Source organism: Protopterus annectens, chromosome 6.part1 (genome assembly GCF_019279795.1).
Source record: "Protopterus annectens isolate FY-2018-M chromosome 6.part1, PAN1.0, whole genome shotgun sequence".
NCBI classification, from domain to species: Eukaryota; Metazoa; Chordata; order Ceratodontiformes; family Protopteridae; genus Protopterus; species Protopterus annectens.
The window spans coordinates 280,608,077-280,632,787 of record NC_056738.1 but is presented as its reverse complement, the minus strand read 5'-3'; the positions used below and the strand labels follow the sequence as shown (position 1 = coordinate 280,632,787).

General features: G+C 36.3%; 1 protein-coding gene across 2 annotated transcripts in view; it reads left to right on the top strand.

Moving 5' to 3' along the window:
• The window catches only part of ERBB4 (erb-b2 receptor tyrosine kinase 4), a 4,056,904-nt gene extending 4,032,549 nt beyond the window's left edge, over window positions 1–24,355 (top strand). For both annotated transcript variants that reach the window (XM_044075709.1, XM_044075708.1), the window contains one exon: window positions 17,858–24,355. In XM_044075709.1, coding sequence (XP_043931644.1) covers window positions 17,858–18,303 — 446 coding nt within the window. In that variant the 3' untranslated portion in view covers window positions 18,304–24,355. The remainder of the gene's footprint in view (window positions 1–17,857) is intronic.
• Window positions 24,356–24,711: the final 356 nt, after the last annotated feature.

Below are 24,711 nucleotides of genomic sequence, written 5' to 3'. Positions count from 1 at the left end.
TTATGAAAAGGTTCCAAGATCCACTTTCAGTCATTGCTTCCCTCTTCCTTTCCATGTATCATGCCTGACTCCATCTATCATGCCTGACACTTTTTGATGCCCCACTACATTAGAAATGGATTCTTCTGCTCATGTATGGTTACACTAATGGTTTGCCCTGTGATTGGATGATAAAGGCATCTCTGAGATGCTCGTTTTCTTTGGGCTTACCCCATACTCTTTTTTTTTTTTTTTTGCTGTTAGTAATGGAAATTTTTTTTCATACTGCTATATTTCATTTCCATCTTACTTGGATGGGTTCACCATTTCAACAACCGCTACAGGGCACTCTCCACCAAATGCCTCATCTTCTCCTTCTTAGTGTTAGAATTCTGTTTCCATTTTTAGATAATAGATGTAGTCTTTGGATTCCAGCTTATAGTCATGGTGTCATCAAATACAACTGCACTCAGATCATTGGCAGATAAATCTCACAAGTACACTTGCAAAATCCATAACATATTCCTAAAAGACAACCAACAAAGGAGGGTTACTTGTGCTGCTTTGTTCGTTGCTGAACCAGTGAGACACTGGAAAGTATACTCAGACCTAAAAAAAAAATTCTTCCCCCAGTGTCCAACCTCACCAAGATATATATATAGATATATATATATATATATATATATATATATATATATATATATATATATATATATTTTTTTTTTTGTTTGTTTATTGTACTGTTACAAAACATTCTGAAACTCAGAAAAGTGAAATATAAAAAGTGTAGAGGCATAAAAATATAATATCACAGAGTGGGGCTGGCCCTTCTGGGTCGTGGCCTTCTGTGTGTTTTATGATTATTTTTTTCCATTTGTTCCTGATTTAGTGTTATTCAAGTCAAAACTTCCAACCCTTTTTGGACTCCTTTAGGATACTAAGCTGTAGCTTATCTGAATCTCTCTCTTTTTCTAGTCAGAGGTTCTCCATTGTCTCCACTATGTCACCTAGATAAAAAACAAATAAACTAGTGGTCTTAAAACTTCATTGATAAGCTCAGTCACAATAATTTCCAAAAATCATGAAACCCAGGTAGTGTTCCAAACCAACAAGCCTTTATTCATCACAGACAAGCGATCCTCATTAACAAAAATCAGAAATACTTTAACAATGTTAAACATGTCAACTTTTATATACTTAGAAGTAGGTGTGGAAAATGTATGTATTTTTTAATTTTAAACCAGCCTAGTCAAGGAAAACAATATAAACAGTGCTGTAAAAGTGCATTTTAGAACAACAAGTATCGCCCACACACTACTACTGATTAGATCTAACTAAATCCTAGTTAAGGAAAACACTACTTATCTATTTGCAGCCCACATTCCAAAACCAGATATTCAGAAAAGCATAAAATACATATAAAAAGACTTAACTAAAATTGCTTTTGGCTACCTAATGCAATAAAGCCTTCATCAGGTCTGTAATAAGAACTAAAATTAAGAAAAAGCACATAGCTATCTAACCATAAACATAATCTAACTAGAACACTATAAATATAAAAATACATCTGTCTAATAATATCATCTGATAAATATCCATCCATGTGTAATAGTGTGCATAAAAAAACTAAGTAACTAACAACTCAGAAAAAAATGTCAATGCTTTGGAAATAAATAAATAAATAATAAACTGTCAGGACAGCTTTCATGTTTAAAGCCCCAAAACATGTTTATATAATGAAAACTAGTAGAAAACCATACAAAAATTACAGAAAGTAGTGTATGAAGTTAAGTAGTAATGTATAAAAGTGTGCACGTATGTGCATGAGCGCTCATGATCTTTGGCCATTTTTTTCTCCATTGAATCCCAACCGCTGTCACACCACCATTTGCTTCAAAATCTGGGAGGAGCTATAATCCAACCAGCTACCATGATTTCTGCTTAGGACCGTAACTTCCACTGACCCTTTGAATATTTTGCCACGTACTTCACTAAAGTGAGGAGTGTAGTGTTAGGTATGAATGGCTCATGCATGTTTCCATACACAAAACTATTAGCTTCCATAGATTGTTTTCTGTTATTGTGTTTTCCAATCTTTGGCAACTGTTCCATGTCACTGGTTACACACCAGCTGTATTTTTCCTTGCCTCTGCTATGAACTACTACTGTATAAGACTAAGCAGTGTCCATCCTTTAAGGTGGGATAGCCAGCATTCACCACTCGCTCCTACCCTCCTTGACCATTCCTTTATTCCCTGGGTTGTGATTCAGTTTCAGGTCATCTCATTGTCAGGGTTTGATCCATCTACACTGTGGGATGATTTAGGTCATCCTACTTGTAAGGAATTGCACTCTGCTACATATATTCTCTTTACAGCATGCATTGTCTAAGGTGGTTAACATGAAGCTTTATAGATACATAGCTCTTAACACAGCAATTTGTTTTTATTAATGACTTTCAGTATCATGTTTACCTCTTTATTTTTCAAGATTTAATTGCTATTACATGTGAAAAGAAACATATTCTTACTGATTTTCAATGTATTCTTAATCTGCTTGTAAAGTTATAGAGTCAGTTTTTTGCTGGGTAGTTGCATTTTAGCTAAATTAAGACATTAGCTATAAATACATGAATAGTATTTTATTAACTGAGTGCTGTCGCTTCACTCCCATGCTTAAGTTTATTCTGAAGGCAAATTGTGAAATAATTCTTAATTTGTTGTTAGTTCAAAAGAAATATGTAAAGTAGCAGGGATAATGGATGAGCAGGGGAGCTTTAAAGGCAAAGTGCAACTGTTGACATGTTTCATAGCATCACAAAAGATAGGATATTTATAACCAAGCAGATATTTTACTAAACAAATAACGCAAGTGTGGATGTAATACAAATTATATGAATCCATGAACATGTGCAATAATATTTTAAAAAATTAATATATGGCCATAATTATAAATAATTATAATTGAACAGTAGTTTTGCTTAAGGTATACTCCTGAGTATTGAAGTACATAGGTTCATAGGTTCATAGGTGTGTACTAGGCTAATGGCCCTGGGGCCTTTACAAGCCTAGCCATAGGATTACCCTGACATAGTGCCACCAGACCTTAGTTCCCAGTGCCTCTGTCGAGTAGAGCCACTGGAGTTATCCCTAGGGTGAATTTTCTGTTTCCTATCCACTCATCAGAATTTCTCTTGAAGAGGATCAGTGAGGTGCTCTGCTTGATGTGTATGGGTAGTCTATTCTATAGCATGGGCAGTCTCTGGGTTATAAACCTGTCCCTCCAGCATGTTCTGTTAATTGTGGTAATGAGGTTGAGGTCTTTGGAGCATGTGGTGCAGAGGGATTGAGATTTCTTTAGATGTAGCATTTCTAACAGAGCTGTGTCAGACATGGCTTTGTAAGTCAAGCAGAGATCGCCTCTAAGTAGGCAATATGAGACAGAGAATAGCTGGAGGTTTTTGGAGTCTGTCCATATCGGACAAGTGTTTACGGCCTAGGATCCTCTTTGTGAGGTACGTTTGGTGCCTCTCCAGTTGTTGCAGGTGTCTAGTGTGGTAACATGCCAAATGGGGCATTGTACTCGATGATTGGCGTAATGAGGGAAGAGTAGAGTGTGAAAATGACCTCTTTCTTCCTGGATGCAAATCCCTTAGTAATGGGATGTGCCACATAGAAGGATTTTCTGACCACACTGGCAATGTAGTGATCAAAAGAAAGGTTGCTGTCAACCTGTGTTCCCAGATCTCTTATAATGCCTTCTGTGTTCAGTGGACTACCATCAATATGGTAATTCATGGGAAATGGGTTTTTCCCAAAGGGGATGACAACACATCTTTTTGCACTAAGGTTAAGGCCATGGTTCTGACACCAGTCGTTGATCTCAGTGAGGCCATTCTGTAGGATGTCAACATCACTTGGGGAGTTAATAATAGCTCCCAACTTGCAATCGTCTGCAAACGTTGTCAGCCAGAGTCCCTTTGTGTTGACCTGGACTTTAGAGAAGTAGATACTAAAATGAAGAGGACACAGGACTGAACCTTGTGGGACTCCACTTGTGACTAGCTGGCAGTCTGACTTGGAGTCACCTAGTTTCACACTGTGGGTTCTATCTATGAGCCAGTTTGCAATCCACCTAGTGATATAGGGGTTGATGCTTAACTTAGTGAGTTTTTCTTACGATTCCTGAGAGGGGAATGGTATCAAAAGCCTTGGCCAGATCAAGGTTGGCTGTATGAACCATCTTGCCTTCATCTCTGGTGACTGACTCAAAGAAGTCAACCAAGTTGAGCAGGCATGATATACCCTTCACAAAACCAAACTGTGTGGGATCCAGAGTTTGAAGATTCCCTATATCCTTGCTTATTAAGTCCATGATGATGCATTCCATAGCTTTGCATATCAGACTCATCAGGCTAATGGGGGTTAGTTCTCAGGGTCTGTAGTCACTCCTCCTTTGTGGGGAGGGATAACTGTAGCATTGCGCCATTCAGTAAGGACAAAGCCTGAGGTGAGGCTGTGACTGAACAGGGCACACAGGTGAGGTGCCAGTTCACTCTGTAGTTCATGTAGAACACAGCCAGGGATATTGTCAGGTCCTATAAAAGCTGTATTCTTGGCCTTGGACAGTGCTGTTTTAACCTGTGCAGCAGTAATACTGGTGCTTGGCAATCTACTTGTATTGTGATTTGTCCTTTGGGGGGGATAGGGGTAAAGTTAGCACTGAATCTGTCAGCCAGTATACTGGCAATATCTGTTGGCTCGGTATAGGAGGTATCATTGTGCAGTAGCTCAGAGCAAATCTGGGTATTGTCGTGGAGATTCTTTACATAACTATACAAGACCTTGTGGTTGTCTTTACTATCTGCTGCAATTCTGTTTTCATAGGTAGCTTTAGAGGATTTGATGAGGGATCTCAACTTTTTGTTGAGGCTGATAAGGGAGTTTTTCCAGTCCTGGGACATCACCTTATTCCACATCAGTTTCCTCCTTCTTTTGTAGAGTTTGTTTATGGCAGGGGACCACCAGATTGGCTTCCTTTTTTTGGAGAAGAGTGTCTTGGTTCTATTGGGTATGGAGAGATCCATGTATTTGTGTAGATGTTCATACAGTGCATTGGTGTATGATTTGGCAGTCATACAACTATTCTCCATTTGCACGAGTGCCTTGAAGTTAGCCACCTCTTTTTTTAGGACCCCAAAGTTAGCTTTGGAGAAGTTTTTCATGGTGGTTACCTTTGCAGGGTGGGAGGGATGTGGATTTCCAAAGTGAATAGTTTGTGGTCGGTTCTAACCAGGGAGGAGCTGACTGTTGGTGTAGACGGTCACCCATGTTAGTAATGGCCAGGTCAAGGATGTTGCTACCACTAGTGGAGGAAAGAATGAGCTAGTCCAGGGCATTGGAATTAATGAACTCAAGGAAATGTTGGGCAAGTGCATTGGTAGATGAGTAGTTTTTCCAGCTAATGGAGGAGTAGTTGAAGTCTCCTAATAAGAGAGTGTTAGGTTGGACCCTAATATTCTCCAGGGTGCTTAGGAATGTGAAGTGTGAGTCTTTGGACATGGTTGGGGACCTATAGCAGGCTATGACCTGAATCGCTGTCTTACCCAATGTTAGCTCCACCTGAAGTATCTTTGATCCGTTATGCTGGGCTTCCAGTCTGGAGGTGTGTAGATCCTTTTTGAATATGGAAACACCACTACCTTTGGAGCTTTGGTCCATGTTCTGGGGTCAAAAGGTGTGGAATGAATTATAGCCTGGTAGTGTAGGGGTGCTCTCTGCTGCCTTGAACCAGGTCTCTGTTACAGCACAAATGTCAATGTTCTCCATTTTAAGGAGTGTTTCGAGTGAGTACATTTTGAGATTTAGACTTCTAGCATTGAGCAGCATGACCCTCAGATTGCCTTTGTTTGTAGCATGAACAGAAAATCAGTATTAATTTTGTTTTTAATTTTAATGCTGAGAACTGAGTTGTATGGAATGCACTCAATGAGGCGATTTAACATTTAATAACAAAAGAAATGGCACAATGGGGTCAATCAAAATGGGAATAATTACTTTGCGTTAAGACAAATAGTACATAGTTAATTTAGCTAGATAGCAGAACTGTGAAAGTAAGAACGTTTCTACTTTCTTTAAATTGCACAATCTCAGAATTAGTATATTTGGAAATGCAAGTTGTGGGGGGGGGGCAGTGATGGGCTGCAGAGGGCTAGCCCCATTTAAAAATAATACTTTTTGTATTTATTTTAAAGTAATTATTTTGTGCTATCAAAGCAACTTCTTCTGTTGATCATGCTTTGATGCTTGGAGAAATACCCCCCCCCCCCCAGCAGAAAAAAAATAATAACCAAAGACAAAAAGAGGCGGTTAATGTCTGAAGGTAGGATCACTTCACATCACAGCTTTGTACCAAAATTCCAGTGAAAATTCAAACCGGACAATTTAATAAAAAAGTATTTAATGTTCACCTACATATTACATTTTCCAATTTGAATTTTCATCCAAACTTGAGACATTAGCCGCCTCATTTTGTGTTTGGTTATATGTTTTGATCCTTGTTAGTTCATTTCTAGCCACAGATCTGTAGTGTGTGATACATATATATATATATATATATATATATATATATATATATATATATATATATATATATATATATATATATGGGTCTACTTTACATTACCGAACCGACACTTCACTGACACACAAAACACCGACCCCAAATAACCGCAAACACACAACACCGACAACTCACAAAACCAAACACAATTACACCGACACAAACAACGTAAACTACACATGACACACAATGACATATCCACTAACCCTAACCCAAACCCTAACCCTAAGGCCCGACACTACCGCACAGCAACCCTACCCGCACCCTAACTCACTTAACCCACCCCTACACCTAAAGACTGTCACTATCGCACACTTAACCTACCTGCACCCTAACCCTAACTCACTTAACCCACCCTAAAACATAAAGCCCGTCACTATCGCACACTCACCCTACCCGCACTCTAAACCTAACTCACTTAACCCGTCCCTAAACTACAGTCTGTCACTATCACACACTTACCTTACCCGAACCCTAACTCCGACACTACCACACACTCACCTTTCCCACACCCTAACCCAAAATCCCACAATATCGCACACTTACCTGACCGCTCCTAACTCCATCACTATCGCACACTTTACCCTTGTCAGTCTTTCGGCTGTCGGCAAATCACCTTTTCGATCAACTTGCTTGTCGGTCGTTTCGTCTCTGTCTTCTGCGTGTCGGTGAAGTGTCGGTTCGGTAATGTAAAGGGGACCCATATACATACATACATGGATCTACTTTGTTTCACTGAAAACACACTACACTGAAACTCATTTCATTGAAAACCGATTTCACTGAAAATCAGTTGCCTGAGCACAATTCACTGAAAGCTCACTTCACTGAAAACTCATTTGACAGAAACTCATTTTGTTGAAAGGTATATGTCCTGTTCCACTCTGTAGTGCGATCCTGGAGTTAGTATATACAGTAAGGGGGTTGTGGGGGGCTGTGTCCCCCCACCTATTTTAAACATTGGAAACCATAGACATGGATACTTACAAGTTGAATGAATAACTCTTTCCAAAAGATAATATATACCCAAACTATGTGGGGGACTAGGCCCCCCACAGCTCCCAATGTGGGGGGCTGTGCCCCCACCCCCCCTTACTATATATACTAACTCCAGGATCGCATTACAGTGGGAAACAGGGTATATACCTTTCAACGTAATGAGTTTCAGTCAAATGAGTTTTCAGTGAAGTGAACTTTTGGTGAATTGTGCTCAAGAGACTGATTTTCAGTGAAATGAGTTTTCAATGAAATGAGTTTCAGTGAAGTGCGTTTTCAGTGAAATGAAGTAGACCTCTATATATATATATATATATATATATATATATATATATATATATAAAGTGTATATATATAAAAACACAAAAAGTATATATATATATATGGATCTATCTTACTACGTCGACATGTCAAAACGCCGACAACAAAATCACCGACACCACATAACCGACATGTCACAAACACGAAACCTCACATGCCCGACACACCATAATCCCGACAAGCAACAAACAAAACAAATCCCCGGTCCAAAAAGCACACACACAACACAAGCACACCAAAATCCTTACAAACCAACACTAAACCTCACATACACAACTACCTACAACCTTAACCCAAACCCTAACCCTAAGGTCCGCCACTATCGCACACTCACCTAACCCGCCCTAACCCTAACTCACTTAACCCGCCTCTAACCCACAAACTATCACAGTCGACACTTACCTAGCCAGCCCTAACCCTAACTCACTTATCCCGACCCTAACCCACAAACTATCACAGTCGCACACTTACCTAGCCCGCGCCCTAACCCTAACTCACTTAACCCGCCCCTAACCCACAAACTATCACAGTCGCACACTTACATAGCCCGCGCCCTAACCCTAACTCACTTAACCCGCCCCTAACCCACAAACTATCACAGTCGCACACTTACCTTACTCGCACCCTAACGTCCGTCACTACCGCATACATACACAGCCTTTTCCCATGTCGATGTTCTCAGCGTCGGGGTTTTGATCCGTCGGTCTTCTCCGTTTTCGATCTTCTGGCGTCGGTGTTCTCGCTGTCGGCGTTCTGACTTGTCGACGTAGTAAGATAGACCCATATATATATATATATATATATATATATATATGTGTGTGTGTGTGTGTGTGTGTGTGTGTGTGTGTGTGTGTGTGTGTGTATATAAAAATACAAAAAGTATATATATGCTTTTTCTATAAAAACATGCAAATATCTTAGACATATAAATCATTTTAACAAATACATACAATGTTTATTAATGTAATAATGATAACATTACTTAGGTGATAAATCTGTTTTTCAAAACAGTTTCTTCTAACAAATATCTATGAGTATGATGCATTAATGGCATTACTTCCACATGAAAAGTTTGCCAACTGTCTGTCTCACTCTGCATAGCTAAATATCTTCTTTTCACTGAATAGCAACTTCATTTTTGACAGTGTGCCTCTCTTACTCTGGCTACTTTATTTTTCGTTGTCTTCATTAACCTTCAGTCATATATTATCGTCAGACTGAAAACAACCTCCCACAATGCTACCAAAATCCTCACTGACTTTGCATTTAAAGACATCACAAGAACTCTCCCAGAAAGTTACACTTGTTTCGTCTCATTAACAAACTTAAAATTGCTCATCTCCTCTTTGCCAGCAAACTATTCTGCTTCTGCCCAAGTCAAACTCAGATTATATTTCCCATTTGGAACACTCTCCCTGGCAAGAGAGCTTTGTAGAATTTAATTACATTTACTAACTTAATCAAGAACTGCTTCACCACTCTCTGGGAATGCCATTGTCATTTTACTAATAGCTTGCAAATGCAGTCATAGATTCATAGGTACTTGCTAGTCTATTGAGTAATGAGGATCTTTAAGATGTACAGCCGTACATTCCAATGGTAGAATTAGTCCTTATGTTTCCACACAAATGATCCAGAGATAAGCTGAATAAGGACAGGTTAGGACATTTACATGTTTTCCCAATCCTTGATGGACAGGGGTGCTAGGGTGGAGGCTAATTTGCAGTTCCCCATCCATTTATCTAAATTACATAAGACTAGAGTAAGGGAAGTAGCTTACTTTAAGTGGTATGGAAGATGATTCCACAGAAGTGGCGCTTTATTTTGTAAAAAGAGACTGAGATGCCTTGAGCAGGTGTTTATTATACCATTGGACTTGTGAATGAGTAGTAGGTATAGCAGAATAAGATTTGTTGAAGCTCTGTACGCAGTGTAGAAGTCATTTCTTAGTACCCTAAATGATACAGAAAAGAGGAACAAGGGTTTGAGACAGTCTGTTTAGTTTTTATGATTCAGGCCCTTGACTTTTATTAAGAAAACATTGTAGTCATTCCAGTTGTGACAAATGTTTGGATCGATAAATACCGAATGGGGCATTATAATTAGTGATTGTCCTGAGTGCCAAATACAATAGATCAATTAGATTCCATGATGTGGGTGCAGTGCTTTTAGATATAAGCTGTGCAATAAGAAAGGACTTCTTTACAACACTAGGTAAATGGTAATCGATGGACAGTTCATTGTCAACATAGGCTCCCAGATCCCTAACTACTGGATCACATTTAAGGGGAGTTTTGTCAATGTTCTATCTACAAGGGGAGTCATACTCACCAAAAAAAAATGATTATACCATTCTATGCATTAGTTAATAACTCCTAGATTTTTGTTTGCAGTAAGAAATTGCACAATTTTTTTTCTTTTAAGATATGGGACTAAATGTATAACCATACTTGTTCAATTTACAAATGTTTGTCTTTAGCAATTATAGCTTGTGCTTTTAGAGTTTTTAACTGTAGCAGAGCACCTCCATGACCTTGTTTAAGTGCAACCTGGATGACTGGATGGGAAACCATACATTTCTGCCAAGAATTATCCCTGCTTCTCTCCTGGACATGGGTAGCTCTTGCTAGAAAAATCTTGGGTGTAGACAATATCTCTCATCTAGTATTATATTGGGATTTAATGCTAGGCTTATGAAGACCGTCAGATCAATAGCCTAGTAACATCCTATGAACCTATGAATTCAAGTTTCACTTGCTTCAAGCTGTTGATAGTAATGTTCACATATTCATCAATTATATTTTGGTTTGCATGTTTTAATGTTCTAATGTTTTCTACTGTTCCTTTGTTTTTTATCTTTTGCAATAAAAAAGAAAATAAATTGTGCAGAGCTTTTTATGCACAAGTCTTTTCTCTTGGTTTGTCTCATCAGCTTTTACTTACCCTTGTCTCATACTCTCTGGTATTCTACACTCAGTCCTCATTCTTTTGCAGTTACAACTTCTGTCTTAATGCCTTTTACTCCTCCAGGGCATATTTTTGTTAGATGCTTCATAAATTATATAGCCTCCTTTACCCAATATCTTGCAGATACAGTCTGGCTCATTCCTTCCCAGCTTAGCAACTTCTCTACCAAACACTGTATATAATATTCTTGTTTTTTCATATGATTTCATCTGACTGATTATGATTTTGGTATATATGTCTAATATTCTAATTTTTGCATGTACTATAATGATTCCTCTTCATTTTACAGTAATTCACAATCATGTGTTTAATGTCCTTTTATTGCACATTCCATATACTTGGACCTCTTGCATTGTGTTTCTAGATTTCAGGCTTCTCTCTGTCTCCCTATTGAAAGTAAAACACTTGATCTTGCATATCCTGACACTAAAAAACTGCAAGTAAAAAAAAAGATACATTTCAAAATTCACTTTTACATATCATAAACTTGTTTTCACTCTCTGATATGGGGGACTATACTCCTCAAAACACTTCTACTTATATTTATTAACTCGTACAGGGGGAACCTCTTAATTACCACAACTTCCCATTTAATATATAATCCTGCTATTCACACTTTCTATTGTGTTGTTTAAAAGATTTCACTTACAACCTTCAGAAATTTGACAGTCATCACTTTTTTCTCAGGACCTCAGCAGTAAATTGACCAGGTATAATTGCATAGCCTAATAACCCAAATAAATGAATAAGCCAACAATATAGTAGTGTACTTTAACTAACTACAGTGTGAATTAATTCATTACTGAAACTGACATTTTAGCACAAAGTAAATTATAACTGTCACTTTTTATTTGGGTAGAACTGTGTATATTTTAAAAGCTTATATTAAACAGCATGGCTATGATATCAGACAAACCCATAACATTTGAGGTATTTGTATTTTCAAACAGAGGGGTGACAAAAAGCCTGTATATAATGTACCGAAAGAGAAACTGCAGTTTTTAACTACTGATTTGACTATTAGAAATAGTGTGTGTGATAAATCAAACATTTGCTATAAAGGAAACAATCTGAAATAAATATGTATGCAGAATATAAGGAAATTAAGTAATAAAATGGTAATATTTTTTAAAAGTAAAACAGGAAGACATAAACGCAGTGACTATACAACATATAAATATGTCATCAAGGGTTTTGAATTTATCTCGATGTTATCAAACATATACTAAAAATAACAGATGGTGCAGATTTAAAACTAATGGTGTCATAAACTTAGCTAATTGGAATTGTGATACTTTTTATGACTGTAAGCCAATTGCCATTTTATATTAAGTAACATTTATATCAAATACATTTTTCATAATCATGAGTATTTCATACAAACATTTAAGCAATTATTTGTATTGGGTTTCTTATATTCAAAACATGGAAGTTAATATGATTGACTTGAAGCATTACAATTTTATAGATTTACTGTTACTTAAAGATGATAAATGGTATTTTTTTCTTGATGCTGCAGGCTAGTGCATCTCAATGAAAAGTTCTCAATTAAAGGAAATTGCCAGAAATTTAAGAAAATAACATTGACATGAAACCATTTTTTCTTTTACATTTAAGCATGTTTTAATGTGTCATTTATTATAGGAACATAGTGACAATACTAGACAAGCATGGAGATGCTAAGTTGCCTTGCCATATACAGCTTTAAAAAGACACATTTGAAAGATCTTGCCATAATCCTTATGCATTTAATAGTGCTCTCCTCTCAAATCCAACAGGCCTGTAGATGATTACTCTGGTATAAATTTGTGTCTAACCATCCAATCATCAAGACTAGCTTTAAAGACAGCAAAAGTACCATTTTATTTGACCTTTAACCTTTAGTGGTAACTTTTTCCATATGCTGGGGATATGTCCACTTAGAATCTCATCCGTCCATTAAGTCTTGTTTATTTGTTGGTGTGGATTTAGGTCAACTGTGCATTTGCTTATAGAGTCAGTTTTGCAAAGATGTTATTTAAGATTTGGACTTTCATGGCTCATAACAGACATTAGACAAACTCACCAACCTGAACATTAACCCCTACGTCATGAGATGGGTTGCAAATTGGCTCACAGACAGAGCCCGCACAGTGAGAGTTGCGGACTCCAGGTCCGACTCTAAACTGGTTAGAAATGGCATCCCCCAGGGCTCAGTCCTAGGACCCCTCCTGTTCGGTATGTACTTCTCAGAGGTACAGGCAAGCACAGGAGGACTTTGGCTGACCAAGTTCACAAACGACTGCAAACTAGGGGCCATAATTGATTCTCCGGCTGATGCAGACACCCTCCAGAAGGGTCTCACTGAGACGGATACCTGGTGTCAAAATCATGGCCTCAAACTGAATGCCAAAAAGTGCATAGTCATCCCATTTGGAAAAAACAAAGTACCCGTGAACTACCACATAGGTGGTAGTCCCCTAAATACAGAAAAAGTAATAAGGGATCTGGGGACCCAAGTAGATAGCAATCTCTCCTTTGATAATCATATTGCCAAGGTGGTTAAAAAATCCTTCTATGTGGCACACCTAATATCAAAAGGGTTCACATCTAGAACAAAAAAAGTTATTGTGCCTCTCTACTCATCACTTGTTAGACCCATTATAGAATACAGTGCCCCATTTGAGATGTACCTTACAAGACACCTGCAACAGCTGGAAAGACCACAAAAGTACCTCACCAAGAGGATTACTGGCCTCAAACAGATGACTTATGCAGCCCGACAAAAGAAACTCCAGCTGTACTCAGTTGCATACCACTTACTCAGAGGTAATCTCTACTTGACATACAAGGCCATGTCCAACCCAGAGTTGATGGATATGCTCCACCTAAAAAAAACAAATCCTTGAGAGCCACACACTCTAGGGATATAAACCTTACCACAACGATAAATAGAACGTGCTGGAGGGATAGATTCCTGACTCAGAGACTCCCCATGCTTTGAAACAAGATTCCAATATACATCAGGCAGAGCCACTCACTAGCACTCTTCAAGGGAAATCTTGACAGGTGGATGGGAAGCAGAAAATTTACCCGAGGATCACTGCAGTGGCTCTGCTGGACAGAGGCACAGGGAACTAATAACTCTGCTGGTTAGAGGCACAGGGAAATAATCTAAGGGGATGGCGAAAGCCAACACACTCTGACTAGGCTTATAAATGCCCATGGGCAGATAGCCTAGTACTTACCTATGAACCTATGAACCTATAAAGTGAGACAGAAGTCAGCTCATTGCAGATGGTGGGCTACTGAGTAAAAGGAGAGCCAGACTAATCTATCACAATAATAGAAGTATTGAAAGGCTCTAATATTTCTAATCTTGGTTAGAAATTGTTGGGGGCCTTTCCACTTGTGTCATTTGCTTGGCTTTTTTAGCGCCTTATGAAATGTCAGCAGTCAAAATGCCAAGTGCAAACAAGCTGGAAAAAAAGAAAACAAAGGAGAAGAGCGAGTGTCAAAAATCACTTTTCTCCTTCAAATTTCTTTTTGTGGTGGCAACCCCCTACATCCCCCCAAAGCCCCAAACTTACATATGCCAACTTTGAGATCACCATACCTTAGAGAAAAGGAAATATTCTGATAAGTGGCATCCCAGACTTAGTATATGTAAGTCTGTTCTTCGGCCTTTCTGTTTCCATATTTTGGGACTCGATCTAGTTGGTCCCATTTCAAATGGATACTTGGCTTTTCAAATATGAAAGGGGACATTCCATTCAATAATGGGTGTGACAAGGGAAAAATACAGTGGTAGGATCATTTATTTGGATCTTGCAAATTGACAGGGCCAGAGAGGAGTATTTTCTGATAATCAGATAAGAGAGTTATCTATAAGGTGTCCAGGTTTCTTATCACCACATATTTTTGAAGGAGATTATCATTTATAACATATGGGGTGGTAGCAGCTTTTTTGCTGAGTACTAGAAGACTGCACTTTGTGGCATTTAAACCTAGACTTGTTTAGTCCACCAACCATGTGCATTCTGCAGCCCTTGCTGGAGCTCTTTTGTATCAGTCAATGAGTGGACAACAGTGGCCAGCTTGCAGTCATCTGCAAACTTAGTTAACCACACCTCTAGGGATAATAGCTTGGATGTCTGAAAAATCAATGCCAGACATGAGGAGGACCAGTACTGACCCATCTGGTATGCCACTGGTTAAAACATAATGTTTAGAGAAGTAGCCAATAATGTTCACAACTTGGGATCTGTTGAATAGTCAGTTTACAGTCCAGTGGACATACTAGCCAGTTTACAGTCCAATGGACACATAGCAGTTTATAATAAATTTGAGTACTTTTTCAGTAATACTAGCATGCTCATGAGTGAGTGTGTGAAAAGTCTTTGGTCAGGTTAAGATTAGCATCTTGAGCAAGTGACACTGTCCACCGCCTTTGTAACCTTTCCAAAGAATGTCCTGTCCTTACAAAGCCAAACTAATTTGGGTCTAAATTGGTTAAGTTGCACATATCTGCATAAAAGAATTCTGTGTTGATATGTTCCATTGCTTCGATATAAAGCTAGTGTCTGAAAGGCCTTGGTCTGTAGAGAGGCAGCCCTTGTATAGGGGAGTTACACTTGCTGTTCTCCAGGCATTAGATGCAGACTATGTTCTTGATTATATTCCACTGACATACATGACTGCAAAAGGTACTGACAATACCTTTTGAGGAAAACTGAACACAGTAGTTTGACAAGACTAAAGGAACTATGAAGTTGGCCTATGGTGAAACCTTTTTTATATACAGGAAGGTCCAATGGGGCAGTGTCCAACTTAAGTTGTGGTCTTGGAAGAAACATTTCAGATGTAAAAGAGTAAATAAAGTTGATGGTATGAACACAATTCAAACAAACTCAAAACTGAGATTATGCATAGGAATAGACAGAACATAATAATCTGAGGGTGGTACATTGCAGTACAAATAGAATACTTCATAATGGTGAACATTTTAGTGTTTTAGTATAATTTTTAACAGAAATCTTACATTACACTTTATAAGTTTGCAATGAAATCCAGGTAAAATGGATGTCAGAAAATTTTCAGACCATTGTGGAAAGTGAGCATTTGAACTGTGTTACTTTCTGGAGTATCCTACCAGATGAAATTGTATGATAGGCAACTGCTTAAATAAAAGCATTTGACAAAGAGCCTGTTTTATAGAGGCTTCTCCATCTTGAGTCAAAAGGCAGACTATAGTGACTTGTTTCTATAAAACAGGCTCTTTGTCAAATGCTTTTATTTAAGCAGTTGCCTATCATACAATTTCATCTGGTAGGATTTCATCCAGTAGTGGATGCATTTGGTGATCAAGTACCTGTCGACCTCTAAGTGGAAAAAATTTGGACAAAGCCAAAAACAATGGGAAACAAAAAACAAAAATCAGGGACAAATTTTAAATACTGATCGTATAAACTTCATAAAGTTGCTAGAATAACAGGTTTTGCACCACCATACATTTTGAAGGATATGAAGTCTAAAATATAAACGTTATATCATTAAATCATTACTTAGTGATTTTAGGCCTCAATATTTTGTCAGAAAACATGTTTTATGAGGAACACACCAAAAATATGAGAAAAAAATCTGGACAGTGAAAGAAAATCTGGACAGTTGAGAGGTATAGTCTCACAGTTGATTGTATCAATTTTGAATGCTTAACAGTCAATGATGTCTGGCTGATGATATGGGAAGCTTATCCTAAAAGAAAAAAGATAATTTCAGTAAGTGAGTACCTTTGATTTTTATGATTTGTTTTCCAAATCATTCACTTTTGATTAACCAATCATGATTTAACAGTTAGTCATCAGATACTTGATCAGCAAATCAGATACTTGATCAGCGAATGCATCCACATTGCTTCTTGGTTCAAGGAAGTTGGCATTTTCCCACCGTTACTGTAATATTTTTTCTTTACAAAGTGTATTACTTATTTCTAGATGCAGTCATTGTGCATGGTGCATGTAACCCTATAAGAAACAAAACAGAGAAATAAAATTACCTAAACTAAGTGTACACGAGCTATAGAGAAAACAATCATTTAGAGATAAAGGTTGCAATATTAAGCTTAATGGAGTTCAGATAAAATGGGTACACCAAAAATAACATTCTCCACTTCATATAACAGAAGCTTTTTGTTGCAGCACTGCTTTAAAAGTTTAAAACTGAACCAAACAGGGAAAAGCAAAATAGGAATAAAGAAAGAAAACAGCATAGTCATGGTGATTGTGTACTCTACATGCTATATTATTGCAGAAATCAGTGTTTACTAACAAACTTGTTCGGCAGGAAATGTTTATATGCTGTAGTATTCTATGCATCTGACTCGGTAAACTGCACGCTTTCACCTGATGAAGAACCACTGCAGATGCACATGTTGTTATCACGTCATCAGGATATTCTAAGCATCTAAGTCAATAAGTCAATGAGCCACTTGATGTAAGAACCAGTACTTGTTAATTGTGTTATTAACACTGGTGGGTTTGTGTGTGTGTGTGTGTGTGTGTGTGTGTGTGTGTGTGTGTGTGTGTGTGTGTGTGTGTGTGTGTGTGTACATATATATATATATATATATATATATATATATATATATATATATATATATATATATATATATATATGTATATATATATATATATATATATATATATATATATATATTTATATATATATATATATATTTGTATCTGTGTGTCTGTGTGTTTTACAAAGTTGCTTTGAATAGTCCTAGGTGGGATTAATCATTGCTTTTGTCACAGATTCTGTTTTGGTCAATTTTGAATGTTAACTAACACCCTTTCTATTACTCAGAAAAAAAAAATACAATTCTGCTAATGGATACTGCACAATGACTTTGTCCTTGTTAATGAAAATTTGGTTTGTTATGATGTTTTAAATGTTTCTAATGTGTGCATTATTATTCCTTTTTTGCCATGCACAGATTTTTTGAAGCCAGTGGAAGAGAACCCATTTGTAACGCGAAGAAAAAATGGAGATATCCACGGTATGGATAATCCAGATTATCACAGTACTTCCAATGTACAGTCCAGAGCTGAGGATGAATATGTCAATGAGCCTCTTTATCTCAATACATTTGTGAATTCAGTAGATAATGCAGAGTACTTAAAGAACAAAGGCATTCCTGTTACAGAAAAAGCAAAGAAAGCTTTCGACAACCCTGACTACTGGAACCACAGTCTACCCCCTAAAGCAACAATGCATACATCTGATTACCCACAAGACTACAGCACAAAATACTTTTACAGGCAGAATGGACGCATCAAACCTGCTGTTGCAGAGAACCCAGAATATCTGTCAGAGTTCTCACTAAAACCTGGAACTGTTCTCCCACCTCCACCTTACAGACACCGAAACACAGTTGTGTAATGACTTCAGTAATGTGAAGGAAAGCATGTTGGGTGTTTGGGGGAATTGTTCCCAAGAACAAAAGTCTGAATATCTTTTGTAAAAGGACAAATTATGCGACTGGTAATTTTCACCAGTCTAGAAGTAGGAAGTGTATTCTTCTAAGCATATTGAGAAAGTCCAGAGAGTACCTGTAGAACTGCAATTCATCTTGTGGCAAATAGATTTGATCATGAAAAATTCTATTTGTATTTATTAGGACAACAAAAATGAGCTCTGTAATTAACTGGAAAAGAATACACTTGGTCCAGCAAGCACCATGTAAAAAAATGAACGTAAGGGAAGAGGAAGTTGAATAATGATGTTATTGTCCACATATGTGCTATTTAAGGATACTGATTGAAGCAATAAGGATGTAACTAGAAACACATAATGGACAGCTGTAGGAGTTCCAGACCAGTGCTTTTTTTCAGTGATACAGTATGGTTTATTTGTTTAATTTCTAAAGAAATCCATGTAAAACTGTCAGACATATAACAATAAAGCACAGACCACAGCTGTAGAATTATACTGATAAATTGAGTTAATGAGCATTCTCTGGGTACGAGTTATTAAAAATGAAGGAACAAATATAATTACCTCAGAAAGAAAAAAAATGAAGGACTTTAAAACATGATAAATAATTATAACTTCTTCCCTGAACTTATGTAGATACTACATCTATTACCATTATTTTTAAGTGATAGTTCAGTATATAAACTCTTAGGAAATTTTTTTATAATTCAACCCAGGATGTTGTATTTTTTAAATATATTGCACATTCAAATAATATTATTTGCAAAAGACATTAATAACAAGCCATCTGTAATTTGTTTGTCTCGACAATGGATATTTTGAAACTTAATATCTGTTAGCACTTGGTAGTGCCAAAGGAACTCCAGGAGTAATTGAAAATTGATACAAGTAAAATTTATAAAACAAGTTCAGCAGTGAAAAGCACTAAAACATTTATTTGATGTTTAGGAAATGTTAATCTTCTTAGTTACATCTTGCAGGGTTTTTGAAGTATTATAGATGGTTATACTGACAAGCAACACATTTTATCGGTGCCAGTCTGAAGCAGTCTGAGAATCTTTAAAAATTGTGATTGCCACAATTTTAGTATATATAGAAATAGAAACTAATGCTGTTGCATTATTTAAAAATGCTGCTAGCATTCATCAATAAAATTAGAAATAGGAAGACCAGCATTTGTTTTTCATTGCCTACAAGACTGGATTGTTTTAAACATCAGCCTCAAAGTAATTTCTTTTAGTTCATGGGCTCATATATAAATGTGCATTGAATAGACGTTAACATGAAACTGAATATATTGACTCATATTAATTCTACAATACTGTGGTCATATGCTGGATTCAGCAAAATAATTTTGCACAGAATTGATTGATGCTTGATTCCCTTGCTATGTGAAGAATTGGTTAATTGCACTTATCTAACCTGTTGCTTTTTCCTTGGCATAATAATATTTTATTTGACAACAGCTCAGAGGCTTCAATTGCCTTCCTTTTAAACCATTACTTTTCCCCTACATATAATGTCTGGACTGAAAATTCACACAGCTTGCTTAAGATTTCTGCGTCCTTCATGTCAAGAATGCAGAGTTGATGTGGAGGAAACTGTTAGCTCCTTAGCAATAAGAATGATGTCACACAGTCACACCCACAAGCACACACATCCTGGAAAATAATGTTTTCAATGCATTCTTCACTATAAGTCAGTAATACCCAGATACACACACACACACACACACACACACACACACACACACACACACACACACACACACACACACACACACACACATAAATCCAGGATACTTACCTCTGTTCTTTAATGTCTAATGTTATTCAAAAAAGCAGCAAACAGTGCCTCAGAGTCAGAACAATAAACAAAGAGGTTACATTTTAGTTTAAACAGTATTTATGACAGCTTAATTGTAATATGCATTCTACAGTGGTGAGGGGAGACAAAAATACATATTCCTTCAACCATGATGACTTAAAGTTTTACAAAAAGTTTTACAACATAATGAAATGCATTTTTTGTAAGTCCAAGAAGAATTGTTAGGCAGGCTTCCCCAATACATATACATACACATTTATTGGTGCTGTGGCGTATTACACGGAATGTGAGATGACTTTGTTCTAGATCTTTGTTGTTTTAGTTGTGTATGTGTGTGTTACCTACCTAAACATGCTCTTTGACTCATTGTTTAGAATCTCCCTCTCTCTCTCTCTCTCTCTCTATATATATATATATATATATATATATATATATATAAAAAAATCAGAAACCTGAAGAATATTACTTAAGTGCCAAGATATAATTTTTCATTTAAGAAGGCGTATCCTGCATCAGTGAAGCTAAACCAGAAGGCTAACCGAATTAATAAAATAGGCAGCTAATTATTAATAAACTGTGTGTGAGACATAATATATCTGTTGTATAGCAGAATCAGTAAGTTACATTATTCAGTTCAAGTTGTGGTAGGGGGAAAGTATTTTTAGTGCTAAATCTTGTAGAAAAGCATATATATATATATATATATATATATATATATATATATATATATATATATATATATATATATATCTTTATCTGGAAATTAGCAATTTGGTGCATGGAAGGCAAAGGGTCAGCAGTATTTGGAATCACTGCAGTATGCTTGATTGAGCAAAGACATGAAAGTGTATAGTGATGGAAATTGCTAAAAACGTAGCAGGCTTTTGCACTGCTGCCTTTTGGGTTGATTTTAAAACTGAGCTGCTGTGGAAGGAAAGGCCAACCTCAAATGCAATGCAACAATCCTATTAATGATTTTATTATTATTATTAATATTATTGTTATTTTCATCTTTAAGCTGTACAATTGTGCACTGAAGTGGGTTATCCAAAGAAAAAATGGGATTAATTTCAGGGCTCTGAAAGTTCAGGTCAGTGCAAGCCAACACTCTAAGCTACTCTATAAAGTGTTTTCATATTGTTAAAATAGCTAGAACATCAATTGGTAGAAATTTTCAAGAATTACCTGTTTGTATATTCTGGTAAGAATTTTTCAAATTATTAACATTATTAACCATATAACAGAAGGTTGGGATGCGTTTTCTAAATTCAGAATCAATCTCCCTCATTCCAGATGGGAATGGCTAACAGAAACAAATAGTCACAATATATCTGTCAATGGAAGAATCAGGTATTCTAAACATGAGACTTTAAAAATACCAATTACTCAATCAAGAAAATACTATGGATAAATTTCTCATACAAAATAAGGTCAATCTTTCAGATTGAAATAAGCTTCTCACTTCATTTAATTTTTCTGGCATACTGAAAAGAAATTTTAATCAGTAACCATTCTATCTATTGTGACTGGAAGTATGCAGACAGTTGACTATTTATTACAATGAAAAGGTGAATTTCCCTGTTGCTAGCTACACTTGTATGCCTGTAATCTTCATGTTGTGGCTATTAGTTTGCTAAAAATGTAAATAATCTTTTTTGGTATTCAGAACTGTAGTAAATTATAAATAAATAAGTAAATAAGTTAAATAGAATCCTTGTGATCTAGACGTGTTCTCACTTCTATTGTATTTCATAGAGTGCCTGAGAACAGACTGACAATTTTGTATGGAACACAAAATAATGGCAGCAAAACATCAAGAAAGTCAAAACCTGATTAAAAAAAAAAAAAAAAAAAAAAAACAGATTGTTAAACATCAAAAATACACATTGTCCCTTTAGTTTACTGTTTTGGGAAATTATGTTTTTTAATGTAATATATAGGATTAGTATCGAGGCAGGAGTAGGGTTAAGGTTCATACAAATGAGTTAAGTGGCATGGGGGCAAACCCTAACTCACATACACTTGCACATCTATCCCCTTCCTCAACTCTTACTTGAACCCACTCCATATACATATATACATGCGCACACACCCTAAATGCCAAAATATTCACTATAACTAAATATTTCTTCAGTCTGTTTATTCAAACTTCTGACATTCTGATATTTGAGAGTTGTGGTTCACCCTCTCAGTAGATTAAGTTCTGTCTACTGTCAAGAATACTTATCCAGTCTGTAAGAACCTCAAAGAAAGTGATAGAGTCATGGATCACACCCTTGGAAATGGATGTTCCCCACAGTAATCAATTTAAAATACTGAGACAGTCATGCACATGCAAACACACACACATTTATACAGTTACATCCTTGTGCATGCATACCCACAAACATGTAGGGAACGCATGCTGCCAGTTCTTAAATTTAGAAACAAAGTGTCTGACACAGTAGAAGTGGTTAGCAATCAAAAGATCATTTTATAGAAGTGAGATTCCATTAATTTTGCTTTGATTAACCAACCATCTAATTTAGTGATTCTAGTCTGAATAAATTTCCACCATCTTTAGTTTATTTCTATACATAAGGGTATAAGTCTGATAAATGCATTTATAGAATTGAAAGAATGCTCTATTTGTATCAATTTTGTTCTCTTTCTTATGCTGCAAGTGCTAGATTTACAGGTTCCCATTGAAAGTGAATTTTGCCAGTGGTTGAATTCAATACTAAATAGAAACCTTTTATTACGGTCCATATTTTTGAAATTTCTTATTGTGCAAAATTCTGTAAGTAGAAACTTAGATATCTCCATCGTTATAATTCACTTTTCTCTCTTTCACACATTTTTCCCTGCTGCAGTGAATCGGTGAATCATTTTAAATGGTCAGATTCATATCACTTTTTGTTTTTTATGGATTTTATCTCAGCGAAAGTTATTTGTATTATGAAATACTTGCTCCATTGTGGACAACAAATGATGTTTCATATATGTTCATTTTAAATTTAAATTACAACAATTTTATACCAGAGGCAAGCTTTTTTATGACCTGTAATGATATCCACACTACTTTTTCGAACATTTTTCATTATTTTGTGTCTGCCATCCATGTTCTCATATGACAAAATCATGTTTAGAATACTTAACATTGACAGATATTTTGTGGTGTTACAAATGGCATTAAAAAGCCATGTTTTAAGCTAAGGCTCAAGAAATACACACCAGTTGCTATAAAATTACCAAGCAGTCAAAGAAAGGTTCCTTTCTGGTGAAAACATTTGCTTCTGTATAATGTAATTTCCATTTTTCCTTTCAGTTTAGTGGAGGTTAAATACATTAACTTCTCTGGCACTTCTCAGTATTAAGTAAGCCAGCTCTGGTGGAATATGTGTATTGCATTCATGGTTGTCTTCCCTTGCTAAAAAATTACTACTGTATGTTACTCTAAAAATGTGAATAGTATTTTTATAGATTGGTAAAGACATGGCTTGGTGCATTTGTAAATATGCAGAAGATGTTGCTTTTATTTCCTGGGGGAACTTGAGAACATATTTTATTTGGTACATGATTTGTCTTTTAGGATGATTTGTATATAAGTAACTGAATTGTGATTTTTAAAACAAATGCTTTAGAAAGTCCATCATGTAGACATTGCTTGTGATTATGTGTTTACCACTGTTGTGATGTGTTCCGTTTCGGCATTTGCTTATTCTCTAGAATATGCTGTGTGTGAGCTTGTGTGAGGTACACCTGCTACACTGCTTATTTCATAATTATAATCAGTACTGAAGTTTTATTTGGTGTAAATTCAGCAGCAAATGATTTATGCACTTCTGCCGCACTTTTAACTTTTTAGGTAAATTCTCCTGAGGCATATATTTTAGTGTTAGAAAAAAAAATGATTTAAATTTTTTGGCATTCCCCTTTCCTACTTTTGTTTTCTAGTATAAATGTTTTCATTACCTTCTGGGTTATTTAATTTCTGTGCTTGTGTTAGCTCTACTGCTGTAAATTAGCCACTTTTGTTCTTGAGAATTACTGTAGCCTTGCATCATGTCTCACTGACCACCTCCCGGGCTGTATACTTTGGAAATTGGTCTGCTAATTTTTGTTACATGAATCTGTCAGAAATATATTTTTAATTTAATATAAACAGAGTTCAATAAAACATGAAGCACAAGTGAAGTCTCTTGTCATGAATTAATAAGAATAATGAAAAAAGGAAAAGCTGCCATTTTTTTTGGTCATAAAACATTACACACAAACAACATCTGCATTGTAAACATAGCCAGTGATATTACTGGAACTCCAGTTGAACTTTATTTTAAATCATTGGGAAGCCTTGTGTGTTCATGACTTTGGATAATGCATGCAATCTAAATTAAATTTCTGCTTGTCCTGTCCCTCACTCTTTGCCAACATCTGTCACACTGCTTGTTCTTACGATATGTGATGAACAAAATGTTTTCCAACTTTTTCTGTTTCCCTCCGTGTTACATTTGTTCAGTATTTTGTTTTGTTTTCAGATCTTTGTCT